Genomic DNA, 25,913 nt, shown 5'->3' with positions numbered 1-25,913 from the left:
AATTAAAACAGCCAAATGGCTACTCACATGACAAAAAGGTTAACAGGCATGTATAGAGAGATACACAGTCACTAGCATGGTCCCACAATGTGCCGCAGCAGCTTCGCCGTTCTCCCAGCCAGGTTGTAACAACCAGAATGCCGGGACTCACCCTGTTGGTATCGTAACCAGCTTGGAACTCAGAGTCCTGGACCGACTGTGACATCAGGATGTGTCAGGTGACGTGTTTCAAAGCTTCTGTTTTTTTCCTCAGACATGATAGGCTGGCGTGAGTGTCAGTCTTGTATAGGCTGACCAGGAGCCAAGGTGTGTTAACACTATGCATTAATACATACAAATACAAGCCTGGTGTGAAGGAGACTATTACAAGACGATAGAAGTAAAATCTAGTTGCAGTAACACTGTTGCTGGTTAAAAACATTTATGAAAGATACAAATGAGACAGTTGCTTCATAAAAGGAAAAAATAATAATAAATAAAAATAAAAGGTTTGAAACAGGGTAAGATAGGTGACAATATAAGATATGCCAAACAGAACTGTAAAGGTAATTTAAAAAAAGGGGGGGGTTCTCATATTGCTTGGAACTTGTCATATGCGGAAAAGCAAGTAAAAAGCAGCACGCATTACACAAAGTAACACCCGAGATGTTACTCTCTTCCCAGCCAGTTTCATTAGTACAGTGACAGTGTATAGTACTGGTGATGTCAGTGGCAGTTAGTTCCCATTCAGTGTCAGAATGCCTGACACTCACCTCCACCGATTCCTCACCACTGGAGGGGGGGAGCATGTGCTCGGGTTTAGCGTCCAATTGCTAGGCTCCTGTACAGTGATGCACGATGAAAGAGGAAACATCACCACTTTCCCCAGGCTACTGCAGCAGCCTACACTGGGTACTTTGCTGCCAGCGTCAGTAGAGGAAAAAGCGATTAGAAACTGCTAATAAGATGAGTATCATTGGGTTGAGTGGGTACTTTTTACAGAAACGGCTACTCTGCTGTGAATGGAACAGTATCCTCTTTTTTTTTTTTTCTTTTTTTTTCTTAGGAAGCCTATGATGAGAGAAATGCTGGCGCTGCTATTTTGGGCTTTTTAAATGGTGTGGGCTCCGTGGCCATCACCCTAATCCTGGTTTCTTTACTTAGTCACTGACCTGGGACAATTATGCAGCAAGTGATGTCTAACAGTCTGCATATAGTAAAGCCAGGGTCGGGATGACCATGCTGGTATTTGTACCATTTTAAAAACCGGTCAGCAACAAGCAGCTTGCACTTTTTCTCACAGGTTAACTGTAAAGCTTTGTGCAATATTTAATGCTTCTGTTTTTCTCTTCTCCATCCCGTGTAGGGTTACACTCATAATGGAATGAAAATCGGATGCACTCAGCCTCGAAGAGTGGCAGCCATGAGTGTGGCAGCTCGTGTGTCACAGGAAATGTCTGTGAAACTGGGCAATGAGGTAATAAATCTGTCAGTGATAACTGTAGTTTTGTCATTTTTTTTTGCTTTTGGCTTTTCTGTTTATGATGATATTCTTTTGCAGACACAACATAGTGCTGTGTAGATGCCAATGAATAAAATTTATTACAGCGTATCTAAACCCAAAAACACAAATGTAATATATTGAAGTTTACCAGCTTTTTTTTTTTTTTTTTTTTTTTTTTTAATTGTATATTTATTAATGATTTTCAGTTTTACAAAGATATCAAAATGTTATCAATGACCGTTACAATAAGAACAAAAGTAGAAGAATTACACTGACACATCCAAGTAAATCACAGAAAGGTAGCCGTCTGACAAGTCTGGAGGGTTAGAGTACGTCACAATATCGGAGGACAGTTTAATATATCGTTAACCTCCAGCCTGCCCCCCATAAGTTTGTCACAAAGAAAAGGAAAGAAAAGAAAATAAAAAAAACAAGGAATACAAGGAAAGGGGAAGGGACACCATGGGTCAGTAGACTATGGAATCAAACAGCAAAGCATTTTAGGGGTAATTGAACATAAGAGATAACTATCTATCATTCTGGAAGGGACCTTTCTAGACAGTAGTCAGTCGTCCCAGACTCCCCAAATTTTGCTAAACCGTAACAGGGAGTCTTCAATAGATACAGTCAAGTGTTCCATCCTAGGAATGTCAGCTATATTGGATAGAAGCTGAGAGCTAGTTGGTGGTGGTGGGGGGGATAGCCAACAACATGGTATTGCTCTTTTAGCTGCTAAGAGTATAAAGGCTATTGGTTTCTGTGCTGATTTAGGAATACCTGGGAGAGGGAGTCCTAATAGGTGATGTAAAGGGTTTAAGGGTATAGTCACATGCAAAAGTTCTTGTAGAAGGGTTTGGACATAAGCCCAGAAGGGTTTGATGAGAGGACATTCCCAAAAAATATGGTAATGGGAGCCTATCTCCTCAACACATCTCCAGCACAGTCGGGAGGCCTCTGGATTAGGGGCATGTAAGATATCAGGAGTCCTGTACCAGAACATAATGATTTTGTAGGCTGTCTCCTTCTGCGCCACGCAGCGAGATACCCTAGAGGAAGATTCCCAAATTTTATTCCAGTCTGCCAGGGAGATGGTTTGTTGGAGAATATAAGCCCATTTACTCAAGTATGAGTGACTAGATTCAGTCAAAGTAGCAGCCTCTTGAAGAATTTTGCATATATTTCATATTGTGGGGTTCGTAAGGGCCTTGAGTGCATAGGAGTTCTAAGCTAGTGAGTTTATCTAACGAGAGGCCAGGGGATTTAACAGATAAGAAATGTTTAATTTGTAAATAGGAGTAAAAGAGGGACTGGAGTTTAGACTGTAAATCTGTAAAAGACAAAAGCACATGGGTAACGGGGTGCACCAAATGGCGCAATTGAAAAACTCCAGCCTGAGCATATGGTGTAGGATAGGCTGTCCGGAATATCCGGGTTAAATAGCACATTCAGTAGTGGAGGGAATGGAGAGGAAAGGGAGTATTTCCCAGAGCATCTTTTCCAAATGGACAATGTAAAGAGCCAGACAAAGACTTCGCAGCTAAGGCATATGTCTGTCCGAGGGTGCCCATAACATGAAACATGGGTGTACAGGGGACATAATTCCCATTTCGATCTCGGACCATCTGTTTGGGGCATAGCGAGATGTCCAAGAAATGACAGCCCATAAGTGAGTAGCGTAGTAATATTTCGATATGTCTTGAGTGTTCAACCCTCCTCTAGATCTCAAAAACTGGACCAGCGACCCTGCTATTTTATGGGAAGTATTGTGCCATATAAGGTTGAGAAAAGATCTTTGAAGCATTTTCAGTTGGGATATCGGGAGCGGTACTGGGAGTGTCTCAAACATGTACAGCAATTTAGGAACTATGGACATCTTTAGCGCGTTAATTCTCCCAAAAAGGGAGAGAGGGAGGGTGTCCCAGTGTTTCAGTAGGCGATTGATTTCAGTAAATAGGGGAGGGCAATTAGCCTGGTAAAGGGTGGAATAAGAAGGGGTTATGGAAATTCCCAAATATTTGAGTGTATGAGAGCACCAGTGATACTTGAAATTCTGCTGGAGGGTGTTTAGGAGAGGCTGGGGAATGTTTATGGGAAGGGCCTCAGTTTTGGTGGGGTTTATCTTAAAGCCCGACAAAGTGCCAAAGGAGTTCAAGCTTTTATGTAATGAGGGGAGGGAGGTGAATGGGTGGGTTAACGTTAACAATAGGTCATCAGCAAAAAGAGTTTATAATCCTCCTGTCGCAGCCGCACTCCCTTTATAACAGGTTGGGAACGAATAGCGGCCAGAGGTTCCAAGCTTAGAATAAAAAGTAAGGGTGAGAGTGGGCACTCCTGCCTGGTAAACCGGGAGCCTGGGTCAGTGCCCACACTTATTGTATAGCTTGTGGTAGAAGTCCCCAAAGACCCTGGACATAGTGTGGGGAAAATAAGTAGGGGTGGCATCCAGTTGGAGGAGAAAGTCAAGCACGGAAAGCGAGGATCTGGGTTTAAGTCTTTGTGCGAGCATTCTATGTGGTTTGTTGGCTAATTCATAAAATGTCTGTCTAGCCCACAGCATTGATTTCGAGATCTTACCCTAATCCAAAGATTTAATGTGATTACGTAAGGAAACTACAGACCTTAAGCGATCCACCGTAGGGGAAAGGAGTAAACTGGTCTCTGCAGTTCGCAGCTGTTCAAGCAGCTGCACTTTCTGGAGGCCAGATTCCCTCTTCGGACGAGATCCTGCAGAGATGCACTCACCCCATAAAAAGGCCTTATGAGCCTCCCATAAGATGGATATCTCGGATACTGTATCCTCATTAAATTGGAAAAATTCCGACAACTTTTCTAACAATTGATCTTTAGTGTTAGGAATCCTTAAAAGCGTTTTCATTGATACGCCAATGACACGTTTTTGTAGTCGGGGCAGACAGGGCAAGATCTAGGAGAATAGGGGCATGATCTGACCATGTTATGGGGTCTGTTTCAGTGGCTACTAAATGTGGGAGTAATGGTGCGGATACAAAGAAGTGGTCTAGCCGGGAGTAAAGTTTATGTGGGGGGGAGGGGGAATAAAAGGTATACTGCTTATGGATTGGGTGTTTGACCCGCCAAGAGTCATAAAGGTTATGGGACCTAATAATTTTACGAAAAGATGTGGACAATTTATAAGTTTGGGTGGATTGGAAAAGAGTGCGTCTATCTTTAGTTGGAGACATGCACATGTTGAAATCGCCTCCTATAATCATGAAGGGTTGGGAAAGAGGATATATTTTCTCAAACGCCTCCGTCAAGAACACTATCTGTCCCGAGTTAGGTGCATAGATGTTAACCAAAGTAAGACGTATGCATGTAATCACAGTTCAGGAGAATAAAGCGACCTTGAGGGTCTAATACAGATGATTTAACCTGCAGTGGGCATGTGCGTTTGATTAAGATAGCAACCCAAGCTTACCCAGATGGTCCCGAAGCTACAAAAGGGGTGGAGAACAATTTAGAAGCAAACTTAAAAAAACTCTCTGCACGAAAGTGGGTCTCCTGAACCATAATCACATCAGCATTAGAAGCCTTGAATTCCTTAAGAGCTAGTCATCTCTTATGAATAGAATTCAAGCCCTTAACGTTGCATGAAAAAACATGTAGACCCATAAAAGGTAATACATAAGCAAAGCCATTGTAAGCTGGTCATACAAAAAGAGTACAGTCCATGGTGTATGGGGAAAAAAAACAGTCCATAAGAAGCAAAAAAAACCATATAACTAACAGGAAAAAACAAGAGAGCAAAGTGGAGAATTGTGTCGGGTGTGGGTCAAAAAAAGACCTGGTAAAAAAAAAAAAACAACATTGGTAAGTGGCCTAAAGGGGGTCCTTCCCTCAGGAATCCAAGGCTTGTGCCAAGGATGATGGAGAGGAGCATGGCAGCTCGCAAGACCAGGCTTGTGGGTCCCGTCTTCCGAGAGAGACTTGCAAGCGAAACTAATCGAAGAACCAAACGTGTAACAATAGACACGGTGGTAGTCCCATGGATAGAGGGACTAGATCGCTGCACCAAGAACCGCAGCTCACAGACAGAGCATCATCCATCTGTGTAAGCAAAGAACATCTTAAGTTGTATAGTTAAGGAAGCTCAGCAGGTGGGGTGTCGAGGAGTTGCAGTCCGTTCTGGGGTTGAAGCAGCTTTCTGTGTTTTCTGTCGCGTTGGGGTGGAGAACGGCTGAGGTGCAGGAAGGGGTAGATGGAGCTCTTCTTCAGGCAGCAGCGGAAGGCCGAGGTTGCGTAGGAAGGCTTTACCTTCATAAAGATCTCGTATCTTATGTTGGACCCCATCTTTGTAAGCGGACAGCTGAAAGGGAAAGCCCCAAAAATAGGTGATCTGGTGGTTTTGAAAATGAGTCACAATGGGTCACAGATTTCGACGTTTAGCTATAGTGATGGGGGATAAATCACTGAATATTTAGATCTTGGTGCCCTTGTATTCTAAACAACTTCTGTTATAGGTAGCTGTGGTGAGGATTTCTTTGCTCTCATAATAATGGAATCAGACTATAATGTCCCTGGGATTGGTCCCCGGTGGGGGTTTAGGGGCCAAAGATCTATGCGCCCGGTCGAGGCGCCAGTCGATATCCGGAATGTGGGGGTCAGAGTGATAAAGAGACCCAGAAGATAGGGCCGATCTCCTTGTCAGTGATGGTCTCAGGGACTCCATGGATCCGTAGGTTCTGACGGCGCTCCGTTTTCTAGATTTTCCTGCTGGATTTGAATCTGAGAGACTGTGTTTGAGGGCAGCATTATCTTCCTCTAAAACATGCACATGTTGCACCAGTTCATCAAATTTATTCTCAAGGGTGATTTCCCCTCTAAGTTTGTGTGCTATCTTCCCCACATCCCTGGTAATGTTATGAGTTAAGTATTGAAGCAGGTTGTGCAGCTTAAGATAGAGAACTTCTACAATGACTGCTGTGGCAGGCCCTGTCAGAGGTGTAGGTGACCTCTCTATAGGCAGCCCTTCTGAGAATGCTAGGGGGTCAGTAGGTTCCAACGGGTCATCTGGAGTACCCGAGGCCGGGGATTGCGGCCTAAGTAGGTACCGCTCCATGTGCTGAGAAGGCCGTGACTCAGTGAAAGATCGGTATATGTATTTTTTGAAACCGGTCTTACCCATGGGGTGCCCGGGATCTTTTGGAGGTGAGTGATGGAGCTACCGTTGCGGTAGGTGCAGTCGGAGCGGGAGCTGTGGAAGAGGAGAAGGTGACCGGAGCCTATGGATTATGTGTTTGCCATCTTTACGAGCTGCGCATGTTCCCTGCTTACCATTTTTTAGGTGTGGTGATTTTAAAGCTATCTTTTTATTTGATCCTTTTTTTTTTTTCCTTTATTTTCATCCTGTGAACCTATCACCCTTCCTGCCCTAGGGTGGCAATGTTTCCTCTGTACTGTGTATGCTGTGGATAAGCCTTTTACCCTAGGCATCTCCTAAATTTGGACAACCAAACAACTCCCCCTCTCCTCATCTCCTTGACATAGGGGGAAAGGTTATGTAGTCCACAGAGGGTACTGGGTCCAGCTGATAACAGTGCTTGAGATTTCAATGTGGCAAAGGCAGCACCTACAATAGGCTTACTGGATCTTTGTATCCTCCTTAATTCTTTCTTCCTCTACCCTCCCCATTCCAGGTTGGATACAGCATTCGGTTTGAGGACTGCACGTCTGAGCGCACTGTGTTGAAGTATATGACCGACGGAATGTTGCTGCGTGAGTTTCTCACGGAACCAGACTTGGCTGGTTACAGGTATGATGTACTAACCTCTAATAAAAGTAACTCTTTTTTTTTTTTTTTTTTTAATTTTCAATTTCCTCTTTTTTTCCCCTCCTATTTGTTTTTTTTGTTTTTTTCTTCCCATCTCCATTTGTTTGTTGTTCTTTTTGCTTTTTCCCCGCACGTTTAGTGAACATATTACGAACAATATACATAAAGATGTGATCCCCCCCCCCCCCCCCCAAACAGAACAAACAGAAGCAGAATATACGATTAATTAATTTCTTGACATCTTTAAATATCAAAATAGGTACTTATTGCATATTAATTGAGGAATATATACCCTTGACATACAAGGGATAAATAATGCATCTCAAACAATGGTAAAAGTTTATCTATGTATACACCCACTCTATTATGTATATTATAAGTGAATCTGTATTTTTAACTGAAAACTTTAATAAAATAAGATTTGAAAAAATAATAAAGAAACTCCCACTACTAAGCAAAAGTTTTGCCCACCTTCTTCTTCTATGATTAAGGCAAACTCCAAGAAATATCTCAACTGCCACTATTTTGCCATTGCTGAGCTCCTTCTGAAGATGCGGTTTGCCTAACTATTACACCAGCCCATTGGCTTCACATTTTTATGAGTCATTGACCTTGAACTAATATGTAACCCAGGAAAGTTGGAAGTCCTTATGTCAGTGACACAATATATATTTTTTTTTTTTCAGGAAAATTTTCTTGTAATCCAAGTCAATTTTATATGGCTTATTTTTTTTTCTTTCAGTGTAGTAATTATAGATGAAGCCCATGAGCGGACTTTGCATACAGACGTGTTGTTTGGCCTCATTAAGGACATTGCCCGTTTTCGACCAGATCTCAAGGTCCTAGTCTCCAGTGCCACTCTGAACACAGAGCGCTTTTCTTCATTCTTTGACGATGCACCGGTTTTCCGAATTCCTGGACGTCGGTACCCTGTGGATATCTATTACACCAAGGTAGGCAGCTTCGACGATAAGGGCAAATGCTACATGAGGACAGTGACTGAGAAGAAGAGTTAGAGATTCCCTTCTGAGAGAATATCTAAGCCCCTTTTCACACCGGTGCAAATTGTCATGCAATTTGACAGTTCCAAATCGTGTGACAAGTTGCACCCCATTGTCTGCAATAGAACTGTTCAAATTACTGCCACTCATGTCACAGCTACTTTGAAAAAGGTTCCTGTACTACTTTTTGACGATTTCATTGCGACTTGCATAGACTTCTGTTGTAGCCCGATTTCAAAGCCGCACTATTGTGAACGGGGGCTTAACCAAAACAGAGCAAGACATTTTTAGGATTACTGTTAATTTGTGAGTTTTTTTTTTGTTTTTTATGTTGGGGAGATTTCTTGCCAAAGTACACCACAGAAATAAAGAAGAAATCTTTCAGTCTTTCTAATGTGAGGCAAACTTTCCACTTAGACATTTACCACTGGAAAGGGTGTATCTATTGGAAGAATTTCCTTCTCTTCCAGTTCTGGTGACAACTGTACAGTTTGACAGTTGTCACCATAACAAATAGAGAGGACCAAGCAGAGACACGGGCACCAAAAGTATATTTGTATATACCTTAGATTGTGCTTTTATACTTTATATAAAATCCCCAACACATTCATGTTTTAATGTGAATATGTTGGGGATTCTGAATAAATCACAATCTATTTATGTAAATAAACTGCATTTGCCCACAGTTCAAAATGATCATCCCAAATATTTATGTAGGAGAATGCGGGCATAAAAATAGAGACTGTTTAATTAAAACATTTTATTCACATCGGTGAATAAACTGATTGTGTGTACAAGGCTGAACTGTAATGAGCGTCGGTACACATAGTTATTTATTGTGGTGCCATTCATTGGTAATGGCACTCCAGTGCAGTGTTTTAATAGCAGTAAAAGCACCTGTAGCTCTTGACTGCTGTGAACAGACTGCCTTAACGCGACGAGCTGTAAAGGTCCTGTAGTATTGGCATCTCTGTCCAAACAATCAAAACATAAGAGGTTCTATCCCCTTCACACTATCTGGAATTTAAAAAAATTGGCATTTCTGTCATGGACCGTGCACATCTCTTACCACAGAGAGATGTGATAAGTCAGCACACTCTCAATGACTGCCTTATAGAAGCTGAGGACACGCTTGGCAAAGCCTGCCCACCACAGCTTCCACAAGAAGTACATCTCTGAGCCTTGCCCACCAGGTGGGGATATGTGCCCTGTCCACGACAGATGCTCACCTAATTGTTGTTCCCAGAAAACAGAACTCCTGTACCCTCTCGACCTCCGCGCCCATCAATCACAACTAGTACATAGCTAGTCTCTCTTCTTCTAAAATCTACAATTATTTCCTTTGTCTTATCCATACTTAGCTCTAAATTATTGTCTCTGCACCACCCCACTATGGCCTTGTTGCCATCTTTTATTCTCCCTATTAACGTGGTGTCATCTGCAAATTTTAGAACAGAGTTCACATTAAAGTGGGAGCCGCAATAATAAGTATATCAAGTAAACAAAAAAGTGCTTAGCACACATCCCTGTGGCACTACTGTTCTAAGGGATAGAGTCGATGAGTAGCAACTGCCAACTTTTATCCTCTGCTGCCTATCAGCCAAGAAATCCGAAATCAAGTTACAAAGTGTTGGGCTTAACCCCAGCAAATTTAATTTGACAAGTTTAATTGGCAAGATTGTATTAAATGTTGAACTGAAATCAATAAAATGCATATGAACCTTCCAAATGTTTCAGTATAGAATGTAAGGCTAATTCAATAGCATCTTCTACGGATTGATTGGCTCTCTAGGCAAATTGGTAGATATCCAACTCTGATGGAATACACTTTTTAATGTGATTTATAATTAACTTTCAAAAGCATTTCATTATAATGGTTGTCAGAGCCACTGGATGATAGTCCTTAACTGGTACAATTACTGATGTTCTCAGGCAAGAAGGCACTACCTTCTGCTCTAAGGAAGCATTAAAGATTTCCATAAAGACATCTGCCAATTCATAGGCACATTTCTTTAAATAATTGAATGATATCAGGCCATGCAGCTTTCCTCATTAACCCTTAGCAAGCCTAAATGTACTTTCTGAACAGAAAGCTTAAATTAGATGAATAAAGAGGTATGTGGTGCTAACTCAAAAGGATAAATATATGAATAATAAAAGTATGATCAAATAATGCAATATGAATAGCACTTCTGTGGCCGTGCTACAGCTGAATAATAAAGTGCAAAGACTGAATAATGAAATATAGTGCAACCAATCTTCAACATATATAACAGTATAATAAGTTCCCATTGCAATAATGTCGAATACGGTGCAAGAATAAAAATAGTGCAAAAAATGCTCCAAAGTGCTAGTAGTGCAATGTTAAAGTCCAGTACAAAAAATCTCCAAGTGACAGTTCATAGAAGAGAAAGTGCATGTGCAGAAAACAACCAAAAGGAATCCAATTCATCCAACTGATATCACCATCCGAGGTGCGCCACTCATTTGCCCCAGCCTCTCACCTCATAGAAAGACCACTACAGGTCAAATCGGGCCTTTGTATGGATATACACTGGATCCTAGGCGATCAATTGACTCCCACAGATATCCATAGCAATACCGGTCCCAGGGGGAATTTCAGTCTTGTCCAATGCAGTAACAACATGCAATAAAGAAGAGGGGCTCCATAGTGCAGTAATTCAATCCAATTTATTAAAAAAAAACAAGTAGTAACTTACAGTCCAAAATGCACGGTACGGCTTAGTAAGGAACTTCCGGTCTTGGCCGCGACTGGAAGTGACGACACCTGGCTCCTTTTTTTTTCAAGCTTAAAGTAGAACGGTCAAAAACCAAAAAAACAATATGTGATAAAACAAAGTAGAATGTACAATATGTCTGTCTTTGTCATGCAAATGTATAGAGAAATTTACTTGCTCCCCCTCCAGCCTGTCGGCTTGCTTTTATTGTGGAGACAACAGATCTTCCTAGTTTTCCAAATGTCTCCGTTGTCCCCTTTTGCATTATGCCGTTATTGAGGAGACTACAGCGCGGCGGAGTGACGTCATTAGGGGGTGTTGTTTCCTTTGCTTAGAAAGCCCTAGCATGCCAATCAACTTAGAAGACATGCCAAGGCTCCGCCCACTCTTTCCCATGTCCCGCCTGTGCCTCTGTCCACTGCCCATTGAATCATGGGAACTGTAGTTCCCTGTGCAAGACAGACGCTAGTATAGTGGAGGGGAATGACATGCTGTCTCTGCAAGACTCCTCCCAGCAGCACTATCTGAATCCAGTGGCACAGGCTCGGAGAGGGGGGTGAGAGCAAGCAATTGTAGTTGTAAAATGAGGGAAAAATTATTTTATTTATTATATTTAATAACGTGTGTCATTTTAATGAGCTTTGTTAATGGGTCACTAAAAATATATAGGCTGCTTTAGTGTACTTTAAGAAGCATATTCCCTGGTAGGACAGACCATTTAGTATTCAGTTAATATTCCCTGGTTATGATCAAATTGCATGATTGGATTTTTTTTTGCATGTTTGGGTTATAAGAAAGCCCTAAATGTTGAAATAACGGGAACAGACAACAAAAAAGCAATCAATATGCGAAAGCTATGTGTAGTATCCTAAGGCAGGTTGCATCTTTCATGCGTATTCTGATTTTAGGCAGGTGTGAAAAAAAAGCTGTAAATGAAGAATGCTATAGTTTTTTTTTATCAATTAACAAAATAGAACAGAAGAGGAATCAAAATCAATATTTGGCTTTGCCTTCAAACAGCATCAATTCTTCTAGGTACACCTGCACACAGTTTTTGAAGGAACTTTGCAGGTAGGTTGTTCCAAACATCAAATTTTGACTCATCAGTACAGAGCACCTGCTGCCATTTTTCTGCACCTCAGTTCTTATATTTTCATGCATAGGACAAGGAAACAAGGCTATGCACAAAAACATAGGAACTGGGGGTTTAGAAAAATGGCAGCAGTTGCTCTTAGCTAATGAGTAAAACTGTGAAATATTTACCTGTAGCAAGAGGCAGCTTGTTTGTGAAGGGCTGGAAAACGGTACAATAATGAGTATCTGCAGGCAACAGTGAAGCATGGTGGAGGTTCCTTGCAAGTTTGGGGCTGCATTTCTGCAAATGGAGTTGGCAATTTGGTCAGGATCAATGGTGTCCTCAATGCTGAGAAATACAGGAAGATACTTATCCATCATGCCATACCATCACGGAGGTGTGTGATTGACCCTAAAATTATTCTGCAGCAGAACAATGATCCCAAATATACAGCCAAGGCCATTTTTTGCGATACGGCACTGCGTCGCTTTAACTGACAATTGCGCGGTCATGCGATGCTGTACCCAAACAAAATAAGTAGAGATTTCTTTTGGTGGAATTTGATCACTTGTGTTTTTTTTTTTTTTTTGTGCTATAAACAAAAAAAGACCGACAATTTTGAAAATAACCCAATATTTTTTACTTTTTGCTATAATAAATATTCCAAATGAAAAAAACAAAACAAAACTAAATTCTTCCTCAATTTAGGCCAATATATATTCTTCTACATATGTTTGGTAAAAAAATCGCAATATGCGTATCTTGATTGGTTTGCGCAAAAGTTGTAGGGGATTTGGAAAATAGGGGATTTGGAGTTGGTGCTGGATAGATTACTAATAGGACAGGGATAATTCACATGCCTTCTACTTTAGAATATAGGACTGTTATTGCTTAAGCCACACTATGTGTATTTCGATTGCTTATAAAATGACAGCAGTGACATTAGTCTTAGGCTTTTGAACATGCTTTAATTGTGGTTTATGTATGTGGCCTGTAAGAAGTCATTTGTTAATATTCATGGAAGTTTTGAATGCCGTCTTGGGAATAATTTTTCAACTACTGCTATATTTTCTGTTTTATTTAAAAAAAAAAAAAAAGAAAAGAAAAAAAAAATATTTTCTGATTTAAAAAAAAAAAAAAAAAAAAGGGGATAGATTTATGACATTTTTATTATTATTTTTTTTGTACTAGTAATGGCGGCGATCTGTGATTTTTTTTTTTTCATTGGGACTGCAACATTGCGGCGGAAAGATCGGACACTTTTGACACTTTTTTTGGGACCATTGACATTTATACAGCGATCAGAGCTAACAATAGCCACTGATTACTGTATAAATGTCATTGGCGGGGAAGGGGTTAAATGTGTTGCCTCAGTGTGTTCTAACTTTAGGGGGATGGGACTACCTGGGGGAGGAGACCGATCGTTGTTCCTATATACTAGGAACACACAAGCTGTCTCCTCTCCCCTGCCAGAATGGGGATGTGTGTGTTTACATATACACATTCCCATTCTGGCTCTGTCAGAAGTGATCGCGGGTGCCCGGCGGACATTGCGGCCGCTGGTCACACGCATCGTCGTCTTAGTGAGGTGCGTGCCCTATACCTCTTGAAGTGGCCGCCGTACAACTACGCCCATTCTGCCCCGTGGGCGGTCAGCAAGAGGTTAAAAAATATCTTCAGTGTAAAGAAGAACAAGGAATCCTGGAAGAGATGGTTTGGCCCCACAGAGTCTTGATCTCAATATGGAGTCTGTCTGGAATTACATGAAGAGAAGGAGGATTTGAGGCAGACTACATCCACAGAAGATCTGTGGTTAGTTCTCCAAGATGTTTGGAACAACCTACCTGCCGTGTTCCCTCAAAAACTGTGTGCAGGTGAACCTAGAAGAATTGATGCTGTTTTGAAGGCAAAGGGTGGTCACATCAAATTTTGATTTGGATTTCTCTTCTGTTCAATTACTTTCCATTTTGTCAATTGCTAAAAATAAACTAACACTTCTATTTCTGAAAGCATTCTTATTTTGCAGAATTTTTTTCACATCTGCCTAAGACTTGCACAGAACTGTATGTACTGGTTTCAGGTTTTGGCAATTTGTAGAAGTGTCAGAACAGTGCTAAAGATGCTGATTTTCACAAATAACTCTATCCTGCAGGCCCCAGAAGCTGATTACCTAGAGGCGTGTGTTGTGTCCGTTCTACAGATTCATGTTACGCAGCCATTTGGAGACATATTGGTGTTCTTGACAGGGCAGGTAGGTACATATATATTCTTCACTGTGGTGAGTGTTACAGCTGGTATAACTATTATGCTGACTTAAAGCCATAAAGGTGTTTCTAATGGAAGTAACCATTTCCTTAAAAAAAATAAAAATTCAAGAGCTGCCAATGATCTTATTCAGAAATGGCTAGCTTTGATGCTGACTCTCCATCTTCAGTATTATCAAATTCTCTGACCCAAAGTACACAGATCAGGAAAGTCAAAATTCCTAATCGTCCTACTTATTTTAGGTCACAGTATTGATTACGTTATAGTGGAACTATAGTTTTAAAATTTAAAATGGGTGTAAAGGCTCAAGGTTTTTTTACCTTCATGCATTCTAAACCTTCAAAACCTTGCGTGTGCAGCAGCCCCCCATCTCGATCCAGCGATGTGCAGGAGAGCAGCAGCTCTCCTGGGTCTCTTCCTTATTGGCTGAGACAACATTGAGACAACGTTCCCGCTAATCGCAGCCAGTGAGGAGAGAGCGGGGGCGTGGCCGAGCCACGTTCCATGTGTGAATGGACACACAGAGCAGCTGCTCGGTGCCCCCCATATCAAGTTGCTTGCTGTGGGGGAACTCTGCAGGAGGGAGGGACCAGGAGCGCCGGTGGGGGACCTGAGAAAAGGCAGGTTAAGGCTACTCTGTGCAAAACCATTGCACAGAGCAGTTAAGTATAACATGTTTGTTATTAAAATAAAATATACATAAAGTTTATAAAGTCTGCCTTTAATATCACTTTAACAGTGCTGGCAGGCAGGCTTTTGTTGCAGAAGAGACTTCTGTATTTTTCTTCTGCAAGTGTCTTGCCTTCCAGCAATGCTTCTTCTGAATTTACATTGAGAAGTTATTTCGTTCTGGGCTTGCCAATCAAGATGGTCAAAGACACTGAATTGATAATAAGAGTGAAGAATTTGGTGATGGCGATGAGTTTTCATTCCTAGAGGTTGGTAGATAAATATAGCAGAGTGTAGTTTTGCTTTATGTATTGAACCATGTTTGTTTTAAGATTTGGCAATCCAGTCGGTTTCTCCTATTCTTTACCTTTTTTGCTCCTGACATAGAAGGCTCTAGTGATTTGCTTCCTTTTATATGCTAATATTACTTTTATATTTTGATATTTGAATGGGGATAAAGGAGCACTCGGTGTCCAGAGTAATGCCACATTTGATGAGAGGATAACAATCGTTTATTGAAAATGACTGTACAAAATGAGCCAATGCATTTCATGGGAATTGCCCCCCTTCTTCAGGGCTAGTATACAAACCTAAACCTAAAGAACGTGCAATCAGCCTTTGTTGTATAGGTCTATCGCTAAAACAGAAAATATATATAAATGCATTTATACTGGGTCAGAGTAGATTCTAGATTGTAAGCAGCTCTAATGAGCAGGGCCCTCTGATCCCTCCTGTATTGAATTGTATTGTAATTGTACTGTCTTCCCCGATGTTGTAAAGCGCTGCGCAAACTGTTGGCACTATAGAACTCCTGTATTATAATAATAATTACATGTATATGATACGCATGGATAAAAAAAAAAAAAAAAAAAGACTAGAAAGGTTAAAAGGTCGGTATATAATATATAAATCTAAAAAAGAAGAAAATGAGCAAATGGATTGGATAAAAAATTGATTATTAAAGAAAAAAATTAAGGCAAGACAGCTTTTTTTTTTTTTTTTTTTTTTTTTTTTTTTTTTTTTAAGGTAGCTAAGAAAGAAAACCTTCAAGAAAATTAACGGTCTAATGGGGTTATGGAGTTTTTTTCTCCCCATGTTTGTGTGGACTTTCTGTGGGTGCTCCAGTTATTTTGTCATTTTATGTAACTGTCATAGTTTTTAGTGAAAATGGGCCTAGGCAAAAATAAAAAAGGATGCCGTAAATCTTTGCAGTATTTTCACATTTTCCATATGTTTTCTCCTTAAAATGCTACATAAAAATACCTGTTTATCTATTCATAAACCAGTGGTCTCCTTACTTCCTGTAGTGAGCAGAGAATGCTGCCTCTGCTGCACTAAAATCCTAAGCAGTGCTTTATGTGCCCTGCCCAGGTCTCTCCTGAGGTGAACAGTAGCCCTGCAGGGGAGAACCCGGGCAGGGTTGACAAGATTGCTTGGGATTTCAGTGTCGCAGAGGCAATGTGTTGTCAGCTTACCACAGGAAGTGACTTGATTTCTGGCAGGATCAACAGGTATTTTTCTGTAGTAAAACACCTAATAGCAAATGCTAGTATAGTCCATTTTTGTAACAAAGAATTGATATATGTAGTCCTTAAAGCGGAGTTCCACCCACTTTTGAGAGGCGGTCTCAAACGAAAGACCACCTCTCCACCCTTCGTTTTTGGATATTAACATTTTTTTTTTTTTTATTCAATCTTACCTTTTTATGATGTATAGCCTGATCTTCCGATCCATCTGGTCCGTGGCGCAGGACGTCATATCCTTTTTGTTCGGCGAGCCCCCCCTCCCCACTGTCTTCTGGGACCTGTGTGTGTCCCAGAATACAGTGTTTGTAGCTGCTGACTTTTAAAAAGAAAAAAAAAAATTGTGGGTGGAAAACCACTTTAAGTTAATATATAGAAGATTGCAGCACTAGAAATGAGTCCACACAATACACACAAAAGATATGATCTACCACGTGTCATGTTTTTGGTTTAATAAAAAAGAAGACTCTGCCATTACCAAGGGATATAGATGGAAACTCATGAACATGTAAGACCTTTTAATGCTTTATAGAGATCAATATGCGTTTACTTACTGGGTGTATGAAGTACTGGATGGCAGCCTGTATAGGCACTCCCCAGAAAAGAACAAGCAAAGTTGAACTTGGTTGGTGCAAAATTATTTTATTGTCACAAAATTTGGCCCATAAAACACTGTATAAAAGCCAGCAAATCTTGCATAAGGCACTGCCACTCTGCTCGAGATGTGGTTTTGTGCGCGGTGTAATAATGCAGGCATGTGATATTTTTATGCAATGCACCAGTACAGTGCAAAAAAGGCATATAGAAAACATGGTCTTGGTGTGAATGAGCTGTAATCCATTTCTGGTTCCACCAACTACTAGGGGGAAAACAATTAGCTGTGTCAGCAGTTATTCAGCAGACTCATTAGAACTCATTAGATTTTTACCTAAGTATTTTATTGCTGTTTTTCGTCAGGAAGAGATTGAGGCGTGTGTTGAGATGTTACAGGAACGGTGTCGCCGGCTTGGCTCAAAGATCGCAGAGATGCTTGTTCTACCAATATATGCCAACTTACCATCAGACATGCAGGCCAAGATCTTCGATCCCACCCCGCCTGGAGCCAGAAAGGTAGTGTATATTAGAAAAGGGAAACAAAATGGAGGACAGACTGCTAGGAAAGTGAACTTCTTACTTACTTTTATTTTTTCCCCTCCCCAAAGGTCGTCGTAGCTACCAACATTGCAGAGACCTCGCTGACCATAGATGGGATCATTTATGTCATCGATCCAGGATTTTGCAAGCAAAAAAGCTACAATGCACGTTCAGGAATGGAGTCCCTTATTGTTACTCCATGCTCTAAGGTGACAAATTGCAGTTCTCTCACAGCCGCTGTAAAAAGGTGGCTGTCATAGATCAAACCATATAGCTAACGAAACATCTATTGAGACGTCTCTGTTCTTAAAAAGCAAAAAATATGGCTTCTGGCAAAGGAAAAAAAAAATACTTGCCATCACGCTGCCCAAACCAGCAATTTTCATTGTCATGAGGAGTTAAGCTTACTGGTGTATCTTTAGCATTGACTGTCTCTGCTGTATCCTGTTGTGACCTTGGGGGCCACAGTGTGCAGTAGAGAGCCAAGCAGCCTGATTGGTTGCTATGAGCAGTATTTAAAGAGAAACTTTACCTCCCCCATTACAAATTTCTGTTTCTTTCCCTAATTACCTTTAGTGCTTTGTTATGCTATAATAATATACTTACAAGTCCAACATAACCTGTGTTTTCCACTTCTCTGGTACCACTGTCCTAAAAATCCTGGCCCACGCTGCCATCTTTCTTTTTGCATCACAGGGAGCTGGCTGTCTGTTCCTGCTTCTCACAGCTGATTCTCCCAGTGACGCAACGTCAGATCTTATGTATGTGCAGACAAAGATCTGGTACTGTGTCTGTTTACATATCGTTCTATTAATGAAGTTTAGTAATGGCCCCTGAGATACTGATATACTATATTCCAAATGGCATCACTTCCATACATATAGAACAATATGTAAATAGACGCTCTCTGTCTTTGCATGGATAGGGTCTGGAGCCACCTCTGTTTGCTTCCCTGTATTCTATGAATGGGGGAAGTAATGCCTCCTGGAATATTTGAAAAGGCCGCAGAGGAGTATGAAAAGTAATTCTCGCTTAGGCAGGAATGAAGGGGACTGCAGAGGCAAATCAAAAAAGGAAAAAATAAAAGGATAAAGCTCAGACTTTTTATTTTATTTTAAAGCGTGGTTGGGGGGGGGGGGGGTCTGTTACTAGCATTAACTTTTTTGGGGTTTATCCTTGTAACATATTTGTATTACCTGTTGATCCTACCTAAAGATTATCCCTAATTTTGTTACTTCCTCTAATAGGGAGACAACTCTGTTTGTTCAGCATAGTTGTAGATGGACATATAGTTTTAAATGGCCTCTAAATAAGAGACAAAACACAAAAAAGCAGCGCTCTGTGGGTAAAGTCATAAGTCATGTAAAGTACATCTGAACTGGTAGATAGATGGAAAATAGTTTATTGCACTAAGCAGATGAACAATCCCTACACAGTTCTGTATAGGACTGTGGGATGTAAAAACAAATGCAGCAAATAGTCATACAGCATAAAGCATCAAAGTAAAGAAATGTTTAAAATGTTATTTTAAAAAAGCAAAACGGTACCACATAGTAATATTGGGTAGGAGGAAGGTAGAATAATCCAGATTGCTTGCTGGTAAGATGTAAAAAATTAACTACCTGAACCACATGGGGAATGGTGACAGCCCGGTGGAGAGGAGATGATAAACAGCCCGATGGCAACACACAGGAGACCAAGCTCCGTGGGTCTGCAAGTTGGAAAACTGCACCTGCCAGAGATGACACTCTGCAGGTGTCATAAGTCACTTTACATGACTTATGACTTTACCCACGGAGCGCTGCTTTTTTGTGTTTTGTTGCTAGTCTTCCATTTTCCAGTGGTTAGGCAGCTGCACTGGGTTATTGTCTCGTTTACTAGGGTCTTATACTTACACATTGGACTGACAGCTCTTAGCGCTCGAGAACTTGGTGTGTATCTAAATAAGAGACTAACAACTTAATACCTAACTGCAGCAGTTACAGCAGCAAGCTTTTTTTTTTTTTTTTTTTTCATGTACTTACAGCAGCAGCAATCCATATGACTGTCAACTGGACAGCCTGGCCTGTTAAAGAAGTGGAAAAAGAAAATGGTTCAACGGACAGGAGCAACCAGCAATAAGACTATGGGTTTGATTTACTAAAACTGGAAAAATTTGGTGCAACTGTGCATGGTAGCCAATCAACTTCTAAGTTCAATTAAAAGACCAAATCAGCCGCACACTGCTGATACCATCCAATAAATGTCCTTTATTGCTCCAAGATGGGACAGGGACTTGACGTACAGTTTACGCGTTTCACACAGTGCACACTAATTTGTTTTCTTTGTGAAACGCGTTAACTATAGATAGTCCTACCCCCACTTTTTCACTATCTGTTTGGTCTTACACGGTGGTGAGCTGGGATCGCACCTGTGTGATCTTTTGTGAGTATCTACACCTGAGCAGTATATAGCTTTATATTGTTCAATTAAGCTTTGATTAAAAAAACCTGGAAGCTGATTGGTTTCTATGCAGAGCTGCACCAGATTTTGCACTCTCCAGCTTTAGTAAATCAACCCCTATGTTCTAAGGGTGACTCAGAAAAACAAACTACTGCATTTAACTCTTTTGACAGAGTGCATCATATAGGAAATTTGTGATTTGCCCATAGTGTTACTTAAATTTTGTTCTTCAATCCAAACACAGAAGTATGGTCTTTTTTTTTTTTTAGGCTTCCGCCAATCAGAGAGCAGGAAGAGCTGGTCGTGTGGCTGCAGGGAAATGTTTCCGGCTGTATACAGCCTGGGCATACAAACATGAAATGGAAGATACAACAGTGCCAGAAATTCAGAGGACTAACCTGGGGAATGTGGTGTTGTTGCTGAAGAGCTTAGGTGAGCTGAGCCTAGGAGTGGTAACGTTCTAATGCCATGTGGAAAAGGTATAATAGCGCTATAAAGGTGAAAAGTGGTGGTTGATGTTTGACTGATTAGAAACCTAAAGTAACCTATAACAATTCTAATATCTTTCTTACCAGTGTCGCCATCCCTCCCATCCCCCACAGTTCTTAGTTTGTACAATGAGATTATAGCATATGTTGCCTGCATAGATTGGACAGGATGTAACATGTGCCCCCAGATTTATACCTGTGGTGTCTCAACTGTTTTGTGTGTAGCCTTTCCTTTTGATTTGATCTCTTGCAGCTATCATTCTGTATCATCTCTAGGTATCAATGATCTCATCCACTTTGACTTCATGGATCCTCCTCCTCATGAGACTCTGGTTCTGGCTCTGGAGCAGCTGTATGCCTTGGGGGCCCTTAACCACCTGGGCGAGCTCACTAAGGTTAGAATGGAAACAAGGGTTTATGGGTTTTATGTATAGGAAAGATTTCTGTGCCCAAGTCTGTCTTTATATTAGCTTCCTGTTTGGAAAAAGAGAGTCTTGATTCTTGGCCAATCAGGGCCTTTGCTCAGTGCTGTCATTGTGTGTGTGTATATATATATATATATATATATATATATATATATATATATATATATATATATATATATAATATATATATAATATATGTGCTGCAACTCCTTCATTGTCCAATTAGCAGTTTGGGGGTGAGTCTTTAAAGCGGAGTTCCACCCATTTAAAAGTGTAGCTGCTGACTTTTATAAACAGACACTCACCTGTCCCAGAGTCCAGCGATGCGGGCGCACAAAGCCTCGCTCCTTTCCGCGGCGCCGGCATTCTAACTGTGGGCGCTCGGCTGTGGCTTCACAGCCGAATGTGCTCTGTGCACAAGTGAGCAGTGCTGCGCATGGCCGGGCAATCTTCTGGGACCTGTGACGTCTCCCAGAAGATTAAAGGGAGGGAGAAGTGAACTTCCTTCCGGTGCTGCGGCACGGGTGGGGGGGGGGGGGAAGATGTGGGAGCTGGATGCCTTTTAAAAACTGGGTATCCCCCCCCCCCCCTGCAGTTGTGTTACCACATACTCCTAGTTGTGTGCCTGCAGTTGTGTTATCGCATACTCCTTCCAGACATTCTTATGCTCCATCTCCCACACACTTCTTTATGAGTACCTCACTGGGGAATACCCTTACTTGTAGCTGTAACAGTGACCAAGCTCCACCAAGCCAATTCAAAATCGCAGGTGGAAAAAGAGTTTGCGAAGAAGAGAGCTATTTCAGTGGTTGCTGTCTCTATCCTAAACATCTCACTGTACTTATTGAGGATGTTCTTCCTGTCAGAGTTTTCTTTTTCATACATCATGGGACACAGAGTTAGGCTAATATTCATTACCTGCTGTGTAATACTTCATCTCCGGGTGAATGGACACTGGTAGACCAAAGGTCTTTAGACAGGAAGTGATCCCCTATATAATCCCCCCCCCATACAGGAAGAACTTCAGTTTTTTACCAGTTTCTGCAAGGTGGATGGCACGGTTGTTTGAGCTCTCTGAGCTCCAGGTCTCTAGTCCCACAAACGGTTCTTAAATCTCTCTGGCAATCGGAGCAGATGCTCTGGTAGTTCCATGGAGCTAGTACCCCCCTGGTCTATGCTTTCCCTCCGATCCCTCTCCTTCCACATTTGTTACGCAGGATTCGGAGAGGGGGGTTCCAGTCATTCTGGTGGCACCAGCCTGGCCCAGAAGGCCCTGGTTCCTGGAGATTGTGAGACTGAGGGGCCATGGACGCTTCCCAACGAAAGGGTCGCACCGTTTATTACTACCTTCTCGGTGCAACACCGTAGCGTCAAGAGATTGATTCAAAAACATTGGCACATGCTGACTAGTGACCAGGTACTCGGCATGGTTTTGCCGGATAGGCCTCGGATTATTTTTAAGGGGGCGTCCTCCCTGGCTAGTAGAATTGCTCCAAGTGTCCAAGACCCCCCAAAAAACAACAGATGTTTTTTTCAAAATCTCACGGGCTACTATAGGTGTAGGAATTGTCAGGTTAATTCTCTTAATAGGTGCAAGGAGAAAAAGATCTGTACATTTACATCAACCAGCACCTCACAGACCTTTGATGTGGAACCGTTCATTACATGCTCATCTGAAGGTGTGGTCTACCTCATACAGTGCCTGTGTGGGCTACAGTATGTAGGGAGGACCAAAAGGGCAATGCGTGTGCGATTAAATGAACATATTGGTACCATGAGGAGAGGGTATGACAAACACCCAGTCTCTAGGCACTACGACCAAGCACACGATAGGGATCCATCAAACACTTTGTAGGGATTGATAAATATAGACCCCATTGGTGGGGTAGCTCGTTAGTTTGAGAAATCTCAAAACAAGAGATTGCCTGGATATACAGACTCAGGACGTATACCCCCTTCGGCTTGAACGTCGACACAGATGTGAACGCCTTCATCAAAAATTCTTGATGGGGACTCCATACTGTGTCGAAATTATCCATATTCTTTTATGTTTTACATAATGCTTTTATATAATATTCATCTGTGGCCATTACGGCTGTTGAAAATGGGACCACAGGGATTGTTGGTTTATAAGAGGGGTGTTCCATCATTCAGAATGTACATTTGGTTTTGGGGACCTCAACCAGGCCTTACAATTTTGGGCTTCCCTTATCTGGACGTTCCTTTAGACTCCATTTTATCTGCTTTTAATTTTTAGCATATTCCATCAAGGATACGTTTTTAGAGATTGTTATGGCCTGAGAATGCATTATGGGTCAACTTTGCCTTTTTTGTTTGAGTCCGTTGGAATCCCCTTTTCCCCCCTTTTTGTCTTCTCTTTGTTGTGTTTTTTATTTTTATTTTTTCCTTTTTTTAATTGAATGTAATACCAATCTTGACCACCTTGTGGCGCATGATATTGCAGCTACGGTGACACCGTCAAGAACAACCAGCTGGCTTCCGCCTAGGCTGGATAACATGATGCATTCCTAACAGTTTTAATTCATTTTTCGATGTCTCTCTGTGTCCCCTTTTTTGGTTGGGCCAGTGAGAGGATGTCCTTTGAAGTCGGGCATCTGTTTTATTGTATCGCTCACCATTGATCTTAGCTTTGATCTGCTATAGGTAGCCTTCAGGCACTATAAGCCTGTTCAGCGCTGATGCGCATGTCCAACGAGTGGCTAAACTCCAAAGCGAGGTCTGGTGGGGTTTCCAAGGTATTTAGGGAGGTGACGCAGCGCGCCGCCCGTGCCTCTGGACGAGGTGACCTATCATGAAACGCCGCGTAGGGCGGAGCGACACGCTGGCGTCACCTCGTGTTGCAACTGATCGTTCATCAGGACCGGTTGGTCTGTGTGCTACCAGCCGGCGCACCAGACAACAAGGCTTGCTACTTTGCTTTTTATGTAAGTGCATTACTTTTTTATCCTTAATAAACTAGAAGATTTTACACTATGGAGCGTTTATTTCTCTTTCCGCCATGTATATCCATCCTTGACCCCACAATGGTATGAGGAGAATTTTGAATGATTAGGAGTCCTGTTGATGAGCTTTGGAGATCGCAGCAACATTTCCACTTCACTGATAACAGCTGATCCCTTTGATGTGCCCTGCAAGGTTTCTCTGTATACAGGCTTTCCGTGATCCTCTGTAGTGGGGGATCGTGGGCTTCTGGTAAGCAGTTACCACTTACTCACCGGTGGTGGATTTCCTACACAAGTTTTTTCTTATCATCTGTTAAAGACACTTTTGTATGGATGGACTTTTTATCACGGGGGATAACGCCCTCAGGCTATTTTTGACACTTACCTGTGGTTATTATTTATAATTTTTGCTTATTACACTGCCATTGGAATATCGGTGTGACATTCCCACATGATTAGGTGGAGTGCCCAATAGTTTATCATTCTTAATTTGTACACTTTTGTTCATTTTTTACTCACTAGGCATATGACTGTTCATTTGATTGGTCATTATATGATGACACATATTCACTCACTTGTTTAGCGCGATTCTAGGTTTTCTAATTACAAAACTGAAGTACTTCCTGTGTGGGAGGGGTTATATAAGGGATCACTTCCTGTCTAAAGACTTTTGGGTCTACCAATGTCCATTCACCTGGAGATGAAATATAACCCAGCAGCTAATGAATATTAGCCTAACTCTGTGTCCCATGATTTACTCAAAGAAAGGGATTTTACAGGTAAGTATGATGAAAAAATCCTATATTTTGCAGATGAAAATTAACCTGGCAGGCGCAGCCCTGCAACCAGCTTCTGCTGCAATTTGTGTTTGTCAAACTGCAGCTAACTGTACTAAAACCATGAACAATCAACTTGACACTGTATATTAGGATCATGCTGTTACAGAACAATTACAACAATTGCCTTCTGTTCTGCATTTCTTTGTGTGGATGCCCTAGAACATGACCTAAGACTTACCTTCAAGATGGCTGTAATCTCCATTCACATGTGCAGAATCTTAAGGGTTAAAAGCTTGGACAGCTGAAACTGTGTGCAAAAGGCGCCTCACATGTATGCTCTTCCAAGGAAGACCTCTATTTGGTGATGCACTTAACCAATTCATTGAAGAGGTCACAGGTGGGAAGTTTTTTCTTATAAACAAAAATTCTAGAGTAGTGGAGGAGAAGAACTGACCATATGCGTGACACGGCACATCGCCGTATTGTAAGTAAAAATGAAGGGTAGTATATAGCTTGATCCTCTGTGCAGAGGTCCCTGGGTGCTTGAGCCACTGGGGGGTAAGGATAAGGGTGGGTGAATAGAAAGGGATGGGGAGAAAAGTGCTAGATGGACAGTCACTATGGCTGCATTTATGGGCAGAAGGAAGGAAACCATTGAAACATGCTGAAGAAGGGTGTTCACCAACTGAAGAATAGTTCACATCAACTGAAAGATATGTCTCGCGATCCTGCAGTGCACAATTGTAGTGCATGTAAGGCAATCTGTAAAGGATCTCAAAGTGACTCTTGCTGGGAACATACAGTGACGCAATAACTGTTTCCTACTGAGGAGGATATCCGAGAGCTTATGGTATGGAATAACCACACATTTTAAATGATCACCATATATCGGCTAAATTTCCATATAAATGAGAAAAGAGTGGAGCCCATATTACAGTCTATGATGTTGGGTTAATGAGCCATATCTCTTGTCCATGTGGATCATTGGTAAAATGTATCCCTGTATGGATCCAGTGTGTGGGGATAATAACCGGCTGTACATTACCCTTTAATGGTTGTTACCATTGTTCGGTTCACTCCTCAGCACTCTTGATTTTGTGAGTGGGTCCTCCCAACCAGTTCCATCAAGTATGTCGATGT

General features: G+C 41.6%; 1 protein-coding gene across 2 annotated transcripts in view; it reads left to right on the top strand.

Moving 5' to 3' along the window:
- DHX16 (DEAH-box helicase 16) overlaps window positions 1–25,913 on the top strand; it is an 83,181-nt gene that overhangs the window by 22,153 nt on the left and 35,115 nt on the right. For both annotated transcript variants that reach the window (XM_073598894.1, XM_073598893.1), the window contains exons 9-16: window positions 1,346–1,456; window positions 7,138–7,253; window positions 8,014–8,224; window positions 14,238–14,336; window positions 17,500–17,652; window positions 17,745–17,885; window positions 20,388–20,550; window positions 20,883–21,001. In XM_073598894.1, coding sequence (XP_073454995.1) covers window positions 1,346–1,456; window positions 7,138–7,253; window positions 8,014–8,224; window positions 14,238–14,336; window positions 17,500–17,652; window positions 17,745–17,885; window positions 20,388–20,550; window positions 20,883–21,001 — 1,113 coding nt within the window. The remainder of the gene's footprint in view (window positions 1–1,345; window positions 1,457–7,137; window positions 7,254–8,013; window positions 8,225–14,237; window positions 14,337–17,499; window positions 17,653–17,744; window positions 17,886–20,387; window positions 20,551–20,882; window positions 21,002–25,913) is intronic.

The sequence above is a fragment of the Aquarana catesbeiana genome, linkage group LG09, assembly GCF_042186555.1.
Source record: "Aquarana catesbeiana isolate 2022-GZ linkage group LG09, ASM4218655v1, whole genome shotgun sequence".
NCBI classification, from domain to species: Eukaryota; Metazoa; Chordata; class Amphibia; order Anura; family Ranidae; genus Aquarana; species Aquarana catesbeiana.
This window is presented reverse-complemented; position numbering and strand designations above follow the sequence as displayed.